The sequence below is a fragment of the Ictidomys tridecemlineatus genome, chromosome 11 (genome assembly GCF_052094955.1).
Source record: "Ictidomys tridecemlineatus isolate mIctTri1 chromosome 11, mIctTri1.hap1, whole genome shotgun sequence".
Taxonomy (NCBI): domain Eukaryota; kingdom Metazoa; phylum Chordata; class Mammalia; order Rodentia; family Sciuridae; genus Ictidomys; species Ictidomys tridecemlineatus.
In genome coordinates this window covers 40,052,341-40,067,058 of record NC_135487.1, presented here as the reverse complement: position 1 = coordinate 40,067,058, position 14,718 = coordinate 40,052,341, and the positions used below count along the sequence as shown (strand labels likewise).

Sequence of the window (14,718 nt, the reverse complement as noted above, 5' to 3'; positions counted from 1 at the left end):
ATGCATGAAGGAGAGGCTACAGTTAGGTGGAGGCTGTACCATGGTGAACCATGTGGACCCATGTGCATGTCCCAGGGTAGAAGCAGGTGCCCTACCAGTCTTTTGCATGTACAGTTCATTTAAGGGAAACAGTTTCTACAGCTTTAGATTTGTTCCAGGATCTCAAATACAGTGATTTCCATGTTTCCTCATTTAAAACATCCACCAACCCCACCCCCCCGCCCCCCCCCCCCAAATGATTCAACCCCAGGATTCAGAGAAGTTAACTGACCTGCCCTAGGACCTTAGTAAATGAAACCTGGACCAAGTCTATCTGACTCAAACCCTGCTCTTTCTCTCTTATATCACACTGTCAGGGGGCCTTTGGGTTCAAGAATCCTAACAGTGGATATCTGATAGCCATCATGCACAACCTGCCTGAGCAAAGGCTCAGTGAGCCTCCTTCCTCCAGTGACTCCTCTCCAGCTCAGATGTGTGGAAGAGACCTGTGGGGCCTACTTTTTCCATGTGTAATAGTTAAATACAAAAATTACGCAGTGTATTTGGACCTGGTTTGGAAGTCAAGCTCTGCCCCTCACTATAAGACTCTGAGCAGACAACATACCCTCTCTGGGCTTTGCTCTCTTCAGCTGTAAAATGGAGGAAATAATAGGATCTTCCTCCAAAGGAGATCTGCATGTCACTCTACCAAGGGCTCTGCAGCAGAGAGGCCTGACCTGGGGCCTAGAGAGCCAGATCAAGTCCTAACTTTGGGAAGAACAATGTCACAAGAGAGATGATGGGATTCCAGGAGAGACGGGCATTTTGAATATCTGGAATCATTCCTTTCTCAAGACATTGGGACCAGGGGTGCTCATCAATGTGACCTCCAAGGCCCCTCTTGTCTGGCATTCCAAGAGTCTTGACTCTTCAGGGTGAGATGCTGCTATCAGGCACTGATGAATCCTTGAGAGCCTGTAATTAGAACTGTCTATTTAGGGACACAGCAAATGTCTTATTAATTATAAAGGAAGCAGACGGATTGTTTAATCATTGTCCTTGTTGAAAGGTTATGCTATTAACTGTATAAATATTCATTCAAAATTCAGTCGGCTGCCTGCTGCACTGGGGTCTAAAGAACCAGGCCTCTAGAGGTGGTGCATATGGTCAAGGGCCACTTTGAGTCACTTAGGCTTTGGGGAAGAGAGTTTGAGGCTGATTTTAGAGTGTCTAGGGTTTTCTGGAAAGGGCAGGGCTCTAGTCAGAGGAACCCAGACTGTCTCTCACCTGTTGTGCATCTTTGGGCCAGTTACTTTGTCTCCTTGAGCCTCAGTTTCCTCATCAGTACAATGGGGTGCTTATCTACTCCACTCTAGGAACACTGGTGACATGATGATCTCTGTACTCACAGCCTGCAGGGCTTGCTTACCTGTCAGGGAAGGGTGATGGTTCTGGCTGCTATAGCCCCAAATCCCTTAAACTGACTAATTTGCAACAGAAATCTATTGCTTTTAGTTCTGGAGACTGAGAGTCTAAGGATCAAGGCGTTGGCAAATTTAGTGTCTGGTGAGGGCCCATTCCTCATACATGGTACATGCTCACTGAGTCCTTATGGCAGAGTGGGCAAGGGAACTCCCTCAGGCCTCTTTCATAAGGCTACTAATCCCATTCATACCCTCATGGCTTAATCACCTCATGAAGGCTCCACTTCTTAACACTATCACGTTGGGGATTAAATTCCAATGTGAATTTGGGGTAGGGGGATGCTAAGCTTTCACACTGTGGTAAGATAAAATGGGAAAATACTTGGCACAAGCAGCCTGATACACCAAGGGTGCTTGGTAAATGTGGCCCTCCCAACCCCCTTTGAGGTTGTTTCCTGGATCTGGCTTGGGAACAAGTGGTGCCTTGCCCTCATCCCATTGCTCTTTCAGGGGCGCTTACAAGTGTCTGAAACACCTATTAACACCTTTTATGGTATCACTTGTATTTGAATGAGGTAAAATATCCTGTATCTTTTATAAATGCCCAATGTTAATTCAAGGGTTCTAATACAGAGGGGCCTGGAATCCTGAGCTCTTCCCTAGTCTAGATTCAGTCAGAACAAACTGGGTCCTGGGAACCTGCACTTCTAATAGCTCCCTCACTGCCTTCCCCTTGGTCAGAGGACTCTCCAGGAGACACTGGTATCAGCTCCTTCACGTCCTGGTGGAGCCCAGAAGTGCTTGCCTGAACACTCACAGTGTGTTAGTGGAAGAGGTGCCCTGGAAGGACCCCATCTCTAAAACTCCCAGTCCCCCTTTACTATCCGATATGACTGCCCCAAGGTGACATTTTAAAAGGTCATTGAGTGTCAGTGCTTTCCAGAGCTCTATCTGGCAGCTATAAAGGGAAATTTCTATCCAATGAATCCTGTATTCTCAATGGATTGCCTTATAATTCATAAAATATATTCCTAGGGATAACTTTGAAGTTCATACTGGAGGGGTCAAAACTACTCTTCTCCCATGGCATAATACTGTCGGTGGACCTTGACTCAGACACCTGCCCCACACCTGTCTCCCCAACTTTTCTGTGTCCTTTCTCCATTCCTTGTGGCTCCTCATCTCAGGTATAGAAGCAAGAGGAGAGGAAATTAGTCTGGGAGCAGAGATCAGCATGAGATCAGCCACTGCTTCTACGGGTACCACAGACTGTTCCCAATCTCAGACATAGCTGACTCATGCACTTTTTACCAGCAGCATGACTAGAACTCAGTGCAGACCACCTTGTCTGGTACCCAGCAATAATCAATAGATAAATGAATGAGACTCATGAGTACTCATCTCTTATCTATGGGTTGTAATAGTAGCACTAGGCTAAGTGTTCTTTGAAATACTTTACAGACATTAATTTGGTCATCATAACAATCTTTTTTAAAGATTTTTTTTAGTTGTAGATGGAAACAATATATTTATTTATTTGAGGATTGAACCCAGTGCCTCATGCATGCCAGGCAAGTGCTCTACCACTGAGTACAAATCCAGCCCCATCATGATAGGACACAGCAGTATCCCCACTTTATTGGCCCAGAGATAAGGATTTTTGCTCAAGTTCACATAGCCAGTGAATGTTTGATCTAGAATCTGAACCCAGGCTCCAGGGCTCATGTCCTCGGTCTCCATGTTGGAGGCTGGGACATAAATCTTCACCTTCCTTGGTTATTATTAAGATTAAATAGAGTCAGGTGTGGTGGTACACACCTGCAATCCCAGCGGCTTGGGAATCTGAGGCAGGAGGATCACAAGTTCAAGGCCAGCCTCAGCAAAAGCTAAATGCTAAGCAACTCAGTGAGACAGTGTTTCTAAATAAAGTACAAAATCAGGCTGGGGATGTGGCTCAGTGGCCGAGTGCCCCTAAGTTCAATCCCTGAAACCCCCCTAAAAAAAAGATTAAATAGAAGCCTCTAGCACTGTGCCTGGCACATCCTAGAGACCATTGAGATTGGGCCTCCTACACACCCTGGAAGGCAGTAGGGAGCCAACCATGGGAGTCTGAAATGGCATCTGCCTTGGCTGTCAAGTGCATCAGGAGAAGCTCAGGATAAGAGCTGCCCCCAGCCTTGAATAGGGTTCTCATTCTTTCTTCCAAATTGAGAATCAACCCTGGGGCTTCAGGCCCCTGATTGAGTCAGCCTCTGATTGCGGCTGCAGTAATTATAGCTGTGTAGTCCCGCTGGGCCCTGCCATGCGGTAGCTGCTCTCAGCGGTGGGCTTAGCACCATTACTAGAAGAGGGGGCTTAGAGAGGGGTGGGCTGGAGCTACAGGGGCTTTGGTGAACCCTCACATATACAGCTTCGGATTATGGCGTCACTGATCTGGAAGGCAAACCCTGCTCTAGTTGGGCCTAATCTCCCAAGGGCACCCAGCTGGGAAACGTCGGGGAGGAGTGCAGAGTAGAGGAGTGCAGAGGGAGGCTGCTGCATGTTGCTAGAGCTGGAAAGAAAGATCTAGAGGGAGTGAGAAGGGTAATCAGGCAAGACAGGCAGGAGTCACTGGATCAAGGAGGGACTTGAGTGTCAGGGACCAGGGACCATGAGAAGAGTGTCAGGCAGGGGAATGGTGGGGTCAGATTTGGATTTGGAAAGTCCTAAAGGCATACAGGGACTTCGGATGAAGAAACTTGAGATGTGGGACAGGAGGATCCTGAGGGACACCCACAGCCTTGTGCCAGGTGGCTGGAACTGGGTGGTAGGACTGGTTGGCACTATGCCCTGTGTCCCCCTTGGCTAAACCATGCATGGATATCTGTCTCCACAGCCAGGCAAGTGTGTCCTGCAGAGAAACTGAGCTGTGGACCTACCAGCCACAAGTGTGTGCCTGCCTCCTGGCGCTGTGACGGGGAGAAGGATTGCGAGGGTGGAGCAGATGAAGCTGGCTGTGCTACCTGTGAGTTTGGGATCAGAAACCCAGGGTCTACCAAGCATGGTCAGGCAGCCTTGGGGAGTAGTGGCTGCTTCTATTTTCCTGGGGCCTGGCAAGTGGAAAGGAAAGGATAATGATCAGGACACTAGTAACAGCTGGGCACTTAGGAGACATTTTCTTCTTTTCATCCTAACAACCACCTCATGAGTAGCCATTATCATCACCATTTTATGGGTGAGGAAACTGAGGCTCAGACAAGGAAGGAAAAGTGCCTAAGTCTGAGTGATAGAACTGAGATTGAAATTCAGGTCTGAACAGCAAAGCTTTTTACCACACCTGACATCTGCTCATCCATTCCACAAGTTTTCCAATTTCTAAGAAAAGGCAAAGGATCCAGGGAGTGGGCTGTATGGAGAAATGGTGGTGGCCTGAGCCAGGGCATGGGTATTGTCTGGGGGAGGAGGGCAGATTCCTGAGGTGTGAAGGACGACTGTTGCAGAAATCTCAGATTCGAGCACACATGTCACAGGGTAGGGAAGACAGTCCCAACAGCCTCAGCAGGGACAGATGGAAGTGGTCATTGGGACAATTCCACATCACTGAACTTCAAATACAGGATTATCTCCTTCCCAGGGAGCAGGCCAATAAGGCCTGGGCCAGGGGGAACTATGACTAGGCCTTACTTGTTTCAATTTGATGGGTACCTACTGTGTGCCAGGCCTGGAGCCAAACTCTGGAAGGGACATTGAGGTGAATCCTACATAGGGCTCCCTCTGGAAGCACAAGGTTATGGGGGCAGGGAGACTGACTACTAATCTGGGAGGCTAGGCAGAGACATGAGTGCTCACACAGAAGGTCCTAAGCCTGCCACTTGCCCACTGCTGCCTCTCACCCCTGTGCTCTCCAACAGCCTCTCTATGTGCACCCTGGCCTTTCCTCCGGCCCAGGGGAAAGCCATCTCCTCCAAGACTTCTGAGTCACAGATTCTAGGTCTGGGGCTTTGAGGGGTCTGAAGCAGAGAGCATCTGGATGTGGGGAGATCCTGTCTGGGACCAGCAGTTTCAATGCCCCAGTGATGGTACTGGCTCATTTCTTCAGCTATAATAATTTGTAAGGACTCACTGGTCCATGAGAATCCTCTTCTCTCCTTACCTCTCTTCCCTATAATCAGATGATTCCTCCAATATAAAGTCTACCACTATGGCAGAGGGTAGGAGTATCTAAGTAGGTATGTTGGGACAGAAATATTTCCCATTAATTATAAGAGCAAGCGTGTTAGGTCTTACTGGGCTTCTCTGCTATAGTTCACTACTGTCTGGGCAGAGGAAAAATGTGTCCTTCCTTCTCCCATCTCTCAGAGGCTATTCCATTTGCATGCTGGGAGTGAGTGTGGGTCTAGGTAGCATGGATTTTAAAGTTACTGTTAGCTTTAGAACCTTGGTGAGAACTCATTAGTAAGCACTCCCTGCTGGGCATGCTGGCACATACCTGTAATCCCAGTGATTCATGAGGCTAAGGAAAGAGGATCGCAAAGCCAACTTCAGCAACATAGTGAGGCCCTAAGCAACATACTGAGACACTATCTCAAAATAAAAATAATTAAAAGGGCTGGGGATGTGGCTCAGTGGCTAAGTGTCCCTGAGTTAGATCCCCAGTACCAACAACAACGTAATGGCTGGGGATGTAGCTTAGTGGTAGAGTTCAATCTCCAGTCCCCCATCACTACCACCACAAAAAAGAAGCACTTCCTATCAGGATTCTCAGAAGGCTATGAATCCTCTCTGGACATGTACAAACTGACTCTGGACAGGTAGGAGGGGAGCTAATCTAGGCATCAGCGTCCTCTTGAGAGCCTGTGGCATCCATACCATGTGCTTCCCATGGATGCCCCAACATCTCAAAAGCCAGAAGGAGAAAAAATGCAACTGTCAGAAACTTGGTAGAGCTGTCAGAAACACATGACATGAGCTGCCTACATTGTGAAACCAAAGACCTCACTTTACGCTCCATAACAATGAAAATTGACATTGTTCCACCAGAAAATATAAACAGGCTATGGGCGACCCCTCGTGGAGAGATCTGGTGCTGCAACTACCCTGTTACCTGTGATCACAGCCACTGCACCCATGACTCACCTGGGTCCCCAAGCTAGTTCTTTGCCAGTATCTGAAGACATGAAGGAAGGAAGGAGGCAAGGAAGTTGTGACCCTGAAAACAGCTTACACTCCAAGAGGAAAGAAGACAAGAAAAGCTAGAGAAGGAGTCAAAGAAGGAAGGAATGGGTGGTGCATGCCTGTAATCCCAGCAGCTCGGGAGGCTCAGACAGGAGGATCGCTAAGCTACTCAGAGAGACCCTGTCTCTAAATAAAATAGGGCTGGGTATGTGGCTCAGTGTTCAAGTGCCCCTGAGTTCAATCCCTGGTACCAAAAAAAGGAAGAAAATGCCCCAAACCTCAGTTCTGGTTCTCTTGTCACCATGGACTGTGTGACTCTGGGCAAGCTGTTCCCCTCTCTGAATCAGTTTTCCTATCTGTAAACTAGCGAGTGGCCTGACTGGTCTCTAAGGTCCTCCCTGCTTCTGAGCTCAGAGCAGCCCATCAGAGAGGGGAAGCCCAGAGGCCATGACCTATGCCCTCAATTACTCTTCACACCCAGGCCAGTCTCATAACCATCCACTCCACATCTACCTCCTGCTGGGAGCTCCATGCCAGACCCTCAGGACAAAATAGGGTCACCTTTAGGCTGTTTGTTTGTTGTCTTGGAGCAGATGGAGAAGGATGTGAAACCCAGGCATCTGGGCTGGCTGTGAAAGGCACACAGGGCAGAGGCAGTAGGAGATGTCCCAAGTAGAGAAACAAGAAATGTGTTATGGAGGAGGTGGAACTTGGGCTCTTGAAGGAAAAGAATTGATGACAGAAAAAGAGGCACTGGTGGGCAAGAGGTGGACTTCCAGCAGGTGGAACCACTTGAGCAAAGCCTGGAGGTTGGACCCTCCCTTGTGCGTGGCATCACCAAACCATTTAAGGTGTCTGGAGCTGGACACGTTCAGGAGTGAGGTGCTGGGATCAGAGTAGGGAATGCCAGGGCCGGGCCTGTGATGGAATGTGTAGGTTATGCTACCCACAGCTGTGAGATAGGGGACAACCTCACATCCTGTTGCAGTGTGACTGTATAGATCATTGCCTCTCTGTCCAGACAGGCAATGCTCTGCAGCTTAGAGCCTTCCTGCTCCACCATCCTGCTGGCAGCACGGCAGGAATCTTCACTCTCATTTATGCAGGGAAGCTCATAAGGCTCAGGAAGGGCAAGTGTGTTGCCCAGGGTCACCACTGGAAGCTCCACTTTGCTGTGCCTGGCTTCACGTCCCCCATTCAGGCCTTCAGCAGGACTCATTCCCTCCTGTAGGTGAAAGAGCCTCCGTAGCAGGGCCGGGTGGGCGGGGATGGGGGCCGGCGGCCGACCGCCTCTCTGTCCTGCGCAGTGTGCGCCCCACACGAGTTCCAGTGCAGCAACCGCTCATGCCTGGCCGCGGTGTTCGTGTGCGACGGCGATGACGACTGTGGTGATGGTAGCGATGAGCGCGGCTGCGCGGACCCTGCCTGTGGGCCCCGTGAGTTCCGTTGTGGCGGTGTTGGTGGCGCCTGCATCCCTGAGCGTTGGGTCTGCGACCGCCAGTTCGACTGTGAGGACCACTCAGATGAGGCAGCCGAGCTCTGTGGTCGAGCAGGCCTGGGGACCACGTCCGCGCCGGCAGCCTGCTCCCCCACCTCCCAGTTTGCCTGCCGCAGCGGCGAGTGCATACACCTGGGCTGGCGCTGTGACGGGGACCACGACTGCAAGGACAAGTCAGACGAGGCCGACTGCCGTAAGCCCCCTCCACATCATCCAGCCCTGCCGAGGGCCTGCAGATCCGGCTGCCAGTAGGCCAGATGCAGGCTTCCTTTCCTTGCTTTACCCTGAATACATTGCCTTGCTTTACTAGGGACTTAGGTTGGGAGAATAAAGTGACTTGCTTGAGGTCACATGGCTACTAAGCAGTGGGGCTCAGGTCTGACCCCAGAAGCCAAGCATCTTCAATGGTACCTGTATCTGCCCCAATCTCCCCTTCTCCTTCATTCTTCCCTCCCACTGCCCTGTCCCCATCCAGTCAGTCACATACTAGTGCCTCTAAACAGTGACCTTGTGCACTCAGGAACTCCTCACCAGCCTTTTCTACAATCTGACTATCCCAGCTGGGCTGGGTCCTTCCACTGGGCCACCCCAGGTCCCTACTGTCCTCATCTTACACTGTCATGCCCTCTTTCACGTACTCCTCAGCCCTTCTCTGCACCCTGAGTTCTTAGAGGATGGGGAGATTCTTTTGCAAGTCTATGGGGTCCCCATCCCCAGCACAGCACCTGGGTCAGGCAGGGCTTGCTAAATGGATAAAGTCATTAAGTCATGAGCACTAAGACTCAATGGAAGGCCAAATGTCTGTTCTGGAGGAGTGGCCCTAGGTGATCACTGACAGGAGACCTGAATTTTACTTGTGGTTCTGCCAGCCAGAGTGCTGTTACCCTGAGCAAAGCCTTCCCCCTCTCTGAGCTTCAGTCTCCCCATCTGTACACTGGAGATGCCTTGGCCAGGTGTCCTTTGAGGACTCCTAAGCTTAGCCACTGGTTTTGTTCTTGCCAGGGGTAGATATGGTGTGGGGTTTGGGGGGAGAGTTGACCTAGAACCACACTGACCCCGAACATCTCCTCTTGCCCTCTTCCAGCAGTGCTGGGGACCTGCCGTGGGGACGAGTTCCAGTGTGGGGATGGGACTTGTGTCCTTGCAATCAAACGCTGCAACCAGGAACAAGACTGTCCAGATGGGAGTGATGAAGCTGGCTGCTTACAGGGTGCGTTCACACAGGCAATGGGGCAGCATCCTCCCTGAGAAGAAGCCGTGATCTGGAAAAAGCAGAGTTGGAAAAGATCCCCCATTGGTCCCTGGCATGTATTTCTCCCCAGAGCATCACTGCCCCTAAATTATATGACTCTCCTCCTATGAAGTCCTAATGGCACCAGAACTGGATTTTTTTAAAAGAACTTTGCAAAAAGCAACCTAAGGAGAGATGAAAGGGCACTTAAGGAAGTCCCCCTGTCCCCCTGCAACTAAGCTTCCAAGTGACTTTCCTCACTAGTATATTGAACAGACACTGAATCCTGCTCCTCAGGGAGCTCCCTTGATTTTGAGAGGACTCTTCTGGTTGTCACCTGCCCCTCTAAGGAGCAGAGACCTTAACTCGTTAGTCATCCAGGGGAATGCATAACAGATTGGGCAGTTAAGTAGCCTTTCCTATTCAGAGTCCATGGAGCAAAGGTCCCCCCTCAGGAGATGGTCAGTCCAGCCTCTGATGTCTCTATAGAGCTGTTATGTATAGAGCTGCCAGATCAGACACAGACCCCCATGGCTCTCCCCAGCTAGTCAAAGCATGTATCTGTGATTGTTCCTGGGATCCTGTCTGTGAGCCGTGCTTCCCCAGCCCCGAATTTGGCTCTTTGTCCTGAGCTACCCTCTAGACTGGTGGGGGCCAGGGCTGGAACTCTGCTTATCTTTTGTGGTTCCTGGCCCAATCCAGCCCTGACCTACCTGCTCAAGGTCTCACAGACACTGTCCACTCTCTTGTCTGGCCCAACAGAGTCAACCTGTGAGGGTCCCTACAAATTTCAGTGTAAGAGTGGCGAGTGCGTGGACAGCGGGAAAGTGTGTGATGCTCAGAGGGACTGCCGGGACTGGTCGGATGAGCTTCTGAAAGAGTGTGGTATGGTACCTGTCTACATCCAACGGCTGGACTAACCCTCCTGCCATGCCCCATCCTGGTGTCCAACTTCAAGGCCCTCACATGCTCCTCTGCTCTGACCCTCTCTCTGGACATGTGTGCTGTCCTGTTGTCTTATATGAGGTTCTTTGCCCTTGGAGCCTCTTATTCTACATCTCTACAAAGTTCTAAAGGCCTTTCCTTTCCAGCCCAGATGCCCCAAAAGTATGTTGTTTCTCACAAACTTCACCTCTTCTCCTTATTCTTTTCGTGTTCAGACTCTTGAGTGTGTGCTCTACAACTTTCTTCCTCGGTGTTCCTGCCCTGCTGATCTAGCTAAAGCCCTGGCCTCAAGGCTTCTGGCCCCTGAAGGGGATTCTGTAGGGGAGACATGGAGAATAGCAGCCAGGCAGTCAATTGAGGCACATCCTAGGGCCACTGCTCAGGCCAGACCAGGCAGCAGAGACCAGATTTATGGGCTGGATTAGAGCTAGAACTGGAATGAGGTGGCTGTCCTGATGGCTGGAGCTACAGGATGGGAGCCACAGGATGGGTTCCAGTCTAGAGAGAACAGAAGCTCTGCATTGAAGGTGGGCTAGCATCCCAGAAGACATGCCAGGAAACCAGTGTGGTCCCAGAGAGGTGCAGGCATCATTTCTCTGCTGATCCCAGGTCAAGGCCCTAAGGAGACTTTGACAGAAAAGTCTCTGAGAGGACAGTCTAGGTCAGCCCCTCCCTGTCCTTCCTCCTGGCAGACTGTTTCCTGTACCTCCTCTCTTGGGTACTGAGAGGAACTTCATTCTCTGGAGCTCCCCAGGAACAGGGTCTTTACTCTCCTTTTGAGGATTAAAAAAAAAAAAAAAAACAAGACAATGTAAAACAAAAACAATGCGAAAGGAAGAGTAGCTGAGTGACTTCATCTGTGGGAGATATTATCACCCTCCCACCCACCGCCCACAGGCCTTGCCAAGAAAAGGCCCCAAAGAAGGAGCCTGTGGAAAGGGGAACAGGGAAGCAGGAGCAACTGAGCCTATCTCCCCCCCACACCCAGATCTTCAGTAGCCAGGGACTACTAACCTGCTAAATTCTTCTCATCTTTTGCATGGCACGCCAAAGAGAAGTATGTATGCATGTGTCTGTATCTGTGCGTGTTCTTCCTGTCTCTGTGCTGGCTGGTGAGAGGCCAGTGTCTGTATCCATATCTTATCTGAGTAAGGCAGGAAAATTACATTCACACATCTCTCTGTGTGTACTGATTTCTGTGTGAATGTGTTGATGGAGTCTGTGTGTCTGTGTGTGCCACTGTACATAAGCTGGTGTGTGTGTGCATGCAGGTGTGAGCATGCAGATGTGTGCATGCAAGTGTGTGCACGTGCTGGGGAAAGTGACATCACTGCTTCCTCCCATGGAAGTTTCAAATGCTATTCAGGCCTCTGGACCATTCTACCCCCTTCCTTCCTCTCCCACTCCCCAGTAGAATCACCTCCAGGCTAGCAGAATTAGGGAGGAACAGGCCTTCTAAGGAAGGGTTGACAGTGACACTTGGATCCAGACCTGCTATCCATTTTCTTCCCCCAACCCAGATCAGTCCTGGAGAACTCTGTTTCTTTCATTAGAAGCCAGAGTCACTGTGAGCTTTCCCCTTTCAGAGCCAGCCTACATGCCACTCCATCAAATGCTCAGTAAATAGAATCATAGAGATGCAGCTACCTGTGAAAGGAGAGGAAGGAAGCGAGTGGATGCATGAATGAGGTAGCAGGTGAATGAAAGAAATGAATGGATGGCGCTCAGGGAATAATATGGTACCAGAAAGGTCAGGAAAGATTTGGGGTGATAGAATGAGTCCTGAAGGTGACCCCACCCCGACCCCTGCCCCAACTACTCCAAAGCTACCATGGCTCAGTCCATCCTCAGGTGTCTGAGGTTTCCCAGGGCTGAACCTGGCTGAGCCACCCCTGGATCCATGAGTCATGGGGTTGCTATGGTCTTGTTCTTTCAGTTGCACCAACATTCCAGGGAAACAGGAGGAGGCCCAGGGGTAAAGGGGACATTCCTTAAGCATGGCTCAGGCTGGAGGTGGGGGACCCCACAGCTGTGCATGGCCTGGGGTGGGCAGCTCAGACCAGCTGTATGCATGGCCATGGCTGGCTCAGCTCAGCTCTGCTTGACTTGGCTGAAGTGGCAGTGCATGAGCCTGGTGGGCAAAGGGGGTGGTGTGGCACCTTTCCTTGGCTTATATAATTAACCTTCTGTGATTCTAAAGCTCAGAAGATGCTGTGAGAACTTGGTGAGCCTTGGTCCTGGACTCCCTGACCTCCCCTAGGACCTTCCAGAAGTTGGTGAGGGAGTGGAGGATGGGGAAAGCAGACCCAGATGACCTCCTGGCATCCCTTCATCCCTTGAAGCAGTTGGTAATATTGGGACCAGGCCTTTGACTAGGTGGAGGAACAGGGACAGGTGCTGAGAGTGGATGAGTTGGAAAAAAGTCCATTGTATTGGTTCATATAGGAGAGAACTGACTCAGCCACAGGTCTGTGTAGGAAAAGGCCTGACCTAGGAGTCTTAGGTAGCCTCAAGCCTGGTAAGGGGCAAGGATGTTGTTCAGACTCCTGATTCTGTCCCCTACCCAGAGAGGGGTGTGAACAGATGGAGTATGTCCAGAGAAAGGCAACTAAATGGCAGGGAGCCAGAAATAAGCACTTTAAGGAAGTTCTGAGGGAGCCCCTGCACCCTGGCCAAGCCCATATAGCAGAACTAGGAGTGGGGGCCAAGTTGGAGGAGGCCTATCCTATGAGGAAGAACTTCATAAGGAGCATTGCTATTCCCCGGGAGGGAAGTGGGCTCCCTAAGCTGGAGATGTGTGAGCGGGGGCATTTCAGAAGGCACTCTTGGGGTATCCCAAGGTTGGATGTTACACATGCAGGCCCCTTCATCTTAGAGGTGGTGAGGAAAGAGGGATCATAGGAAACATGATTGTGAAAGTAAAGACCTCAGACCACCAGAGAAAGCCTACTGCCTTCAGCCTGGAGGTGGACAGACCCCTGGCCTGGAAGGCCAAGGACCTGCCCTCTCTGAATCTGTTCTCTCTTGGTTAATGAGGGCTGAGGCTCAGCGAGGTCTCCAGCCGACTTGGCTCTGTGGGAGTTCTGCTGCACTGAGGCTCTGCCCCCCACCCCTGCCTTGCTCCCATCCCTTCTGGGCTCTTGGACTCTCAGGAGCCTGCATCCCTCCCTAGGGCTGAACGAGTGTCTGCAAAACAATGGAGGCTGTTCCCACATCTGCACTGACCTCAAGATTGGCTTTGAGTGTACCTGTCCAGCGGGCTTCCGGCTTCTGGACCAGAAGACCTGTGGCGGTGAGATCTCCTCCTATCTGCCCAAGGAGAGGCAGATCCTCCTACCAGTTCTGACCTCTGCTCCTCCCCACAGACATTGACGAGTGTGAGGACCCAGATGCCTGCAGCCAGATCTGTGTGAATTACAAGGGATACTTTAAGTGCGAGTGTCACCCTGGCTATGAGATGGACACATTGACCAAGAACTGCAAGGCTGTGGGTATGGACATCCCAAGGCTATCCACTGCTCTATGGGGCTACATGAAACAGCAAGCCTTCACATATGTGAGAGTGGTTTTAGTCACGTGCACCCACATATAGAAGGCAGGTTGCACATACTGTGCTCAAAGTGTAGAAATAGATCACATACACAGTATAATATACAGTAACCCATATGGACACTACAAATAGCTCCCAATATGGCCCCCAGAGACTATACTTGCACAACACAATATATAGACACCCTGGGACCACATGCAGAGCATGAGCAGCCCACACAAAAACCGTGACGTGTAGTCCTATACATTGATCATTTAGCCAACTGAATTAATTCACCTTATTCAATTCTTTATATTGAACTGGGGATTCAGCAGTACACAAATCCTCATCTTCCCATGTATACTTACATTCTAATGGGTAAGACAGACAAGAAATCAGGATAAAATATAGTCTAGCAGATGGTGATAGGGGCTAAAGAGAAGTATAAAGTAGGAAATGGGGATGGGGAAGTCTAGAGGGTAGTGGGTTTTAGTTTTAAATAGAATGATCAAGGGAGCCCTCATTAAGAAGGTGACATTTGAATAAAGACCTAAGGGAAGTGAAGGAGTGAGCTACCTCTTACCTGCAAAAATACATTTCAGGCTGAAGAAATTAAAAATGCAAAAGCCCTAAGGCAGGAACATGCCTGACATGTTGAAGGAAGAGTGAGGAAGGCGGGGTAGTTGAATGAGGAAACTAGAAAGAGATGAAGTTAGTGAGGTGACTCAGGACAGATCCCCAAAAGCCTTCTAGACTATTATTAGGGGCTGACTGCATTTCCTGACAGAAGGGTTTTGAGTAGAGGGAGAATGCAGTGTGCCATTCAGACTGTCTGGCTGCAGTGTGGAGAACAGACTGCAGAGGGCAAGCAAGGAAATGGAAACCACTGGAGAGGTTATCTCAGTAAAGAGAGAGGGGTGATGTGGCGTGGGACAGGGGGGTTGCAGGGGGATTATTG

At 50.3% G+C, this 14,718-nt stretch overlaps 1 protein-coding gene and 1 long non-coding RNA gene across 23 annotated transcripts in view; one reads left to right on the top strand and one right to left on the bottom strand.

Annotated features, from left to right (window-relative positions):
- The window catches only part of Lrp8 (LDL receptor related protein 8), a 79,593-nt gene that overhangs the window by 39,095 nt on the left and 25,780 nt on the right, over positions 1–14,718 (top strand). For 3 of the 21 annotated variants that reach the window (XM_078026283.1, XM_078026276.1, XM_078026280.1), the window contains exons 4-10: positions 4,279–4,407; positions 7,865–8,248; positions 9,140–9,265; positions 10,049–10,171; positions 12,168–12,206; positions 13,404–13,523; positions 13,597–13,722. In XM_078026283.1, the coding sequence (XP_077882409.1) occupies positions 4,279–4,407; positions 7,865–8,248; positions 9,140–9,265; positions 10,049–10,171; positions 12,168–12,206; positions 13,404–13,523; positions 13,597–13,722 (1,047 nt within the window). The remainder of the gene's footprint in view (positions 1–4,278; positions 4,408–7,864; positions 8,249–9,139; positions 9,266–10,048; positions 10,172–12,167; positions 12,207–13,403; positions 13,524–13,596; positions 13,723–14,718) is intronic. The other 18 variants (XM_078026275.1, XM_078026279.1, XM_078026284.1 and 15 more) reach the window with 15 other exon arrangements.
- The window catches only part of LOC120890767 (uncharacterized), a 35,115-nt gene continuing 21,416 nt past the window's right edge, over positions 1,020–14,718 (bottom strand). For both annotated transcript variants that reach the window (XR_005735183.2, XR_005735184.2), the window contains exon 2: positions 1,020–9,317. This is a non-coding gene — a long non-coding RNA (uncharacterized LOC120890767). The remainder of the gene's footprint in view (positions 9,318–14,718) is intronic.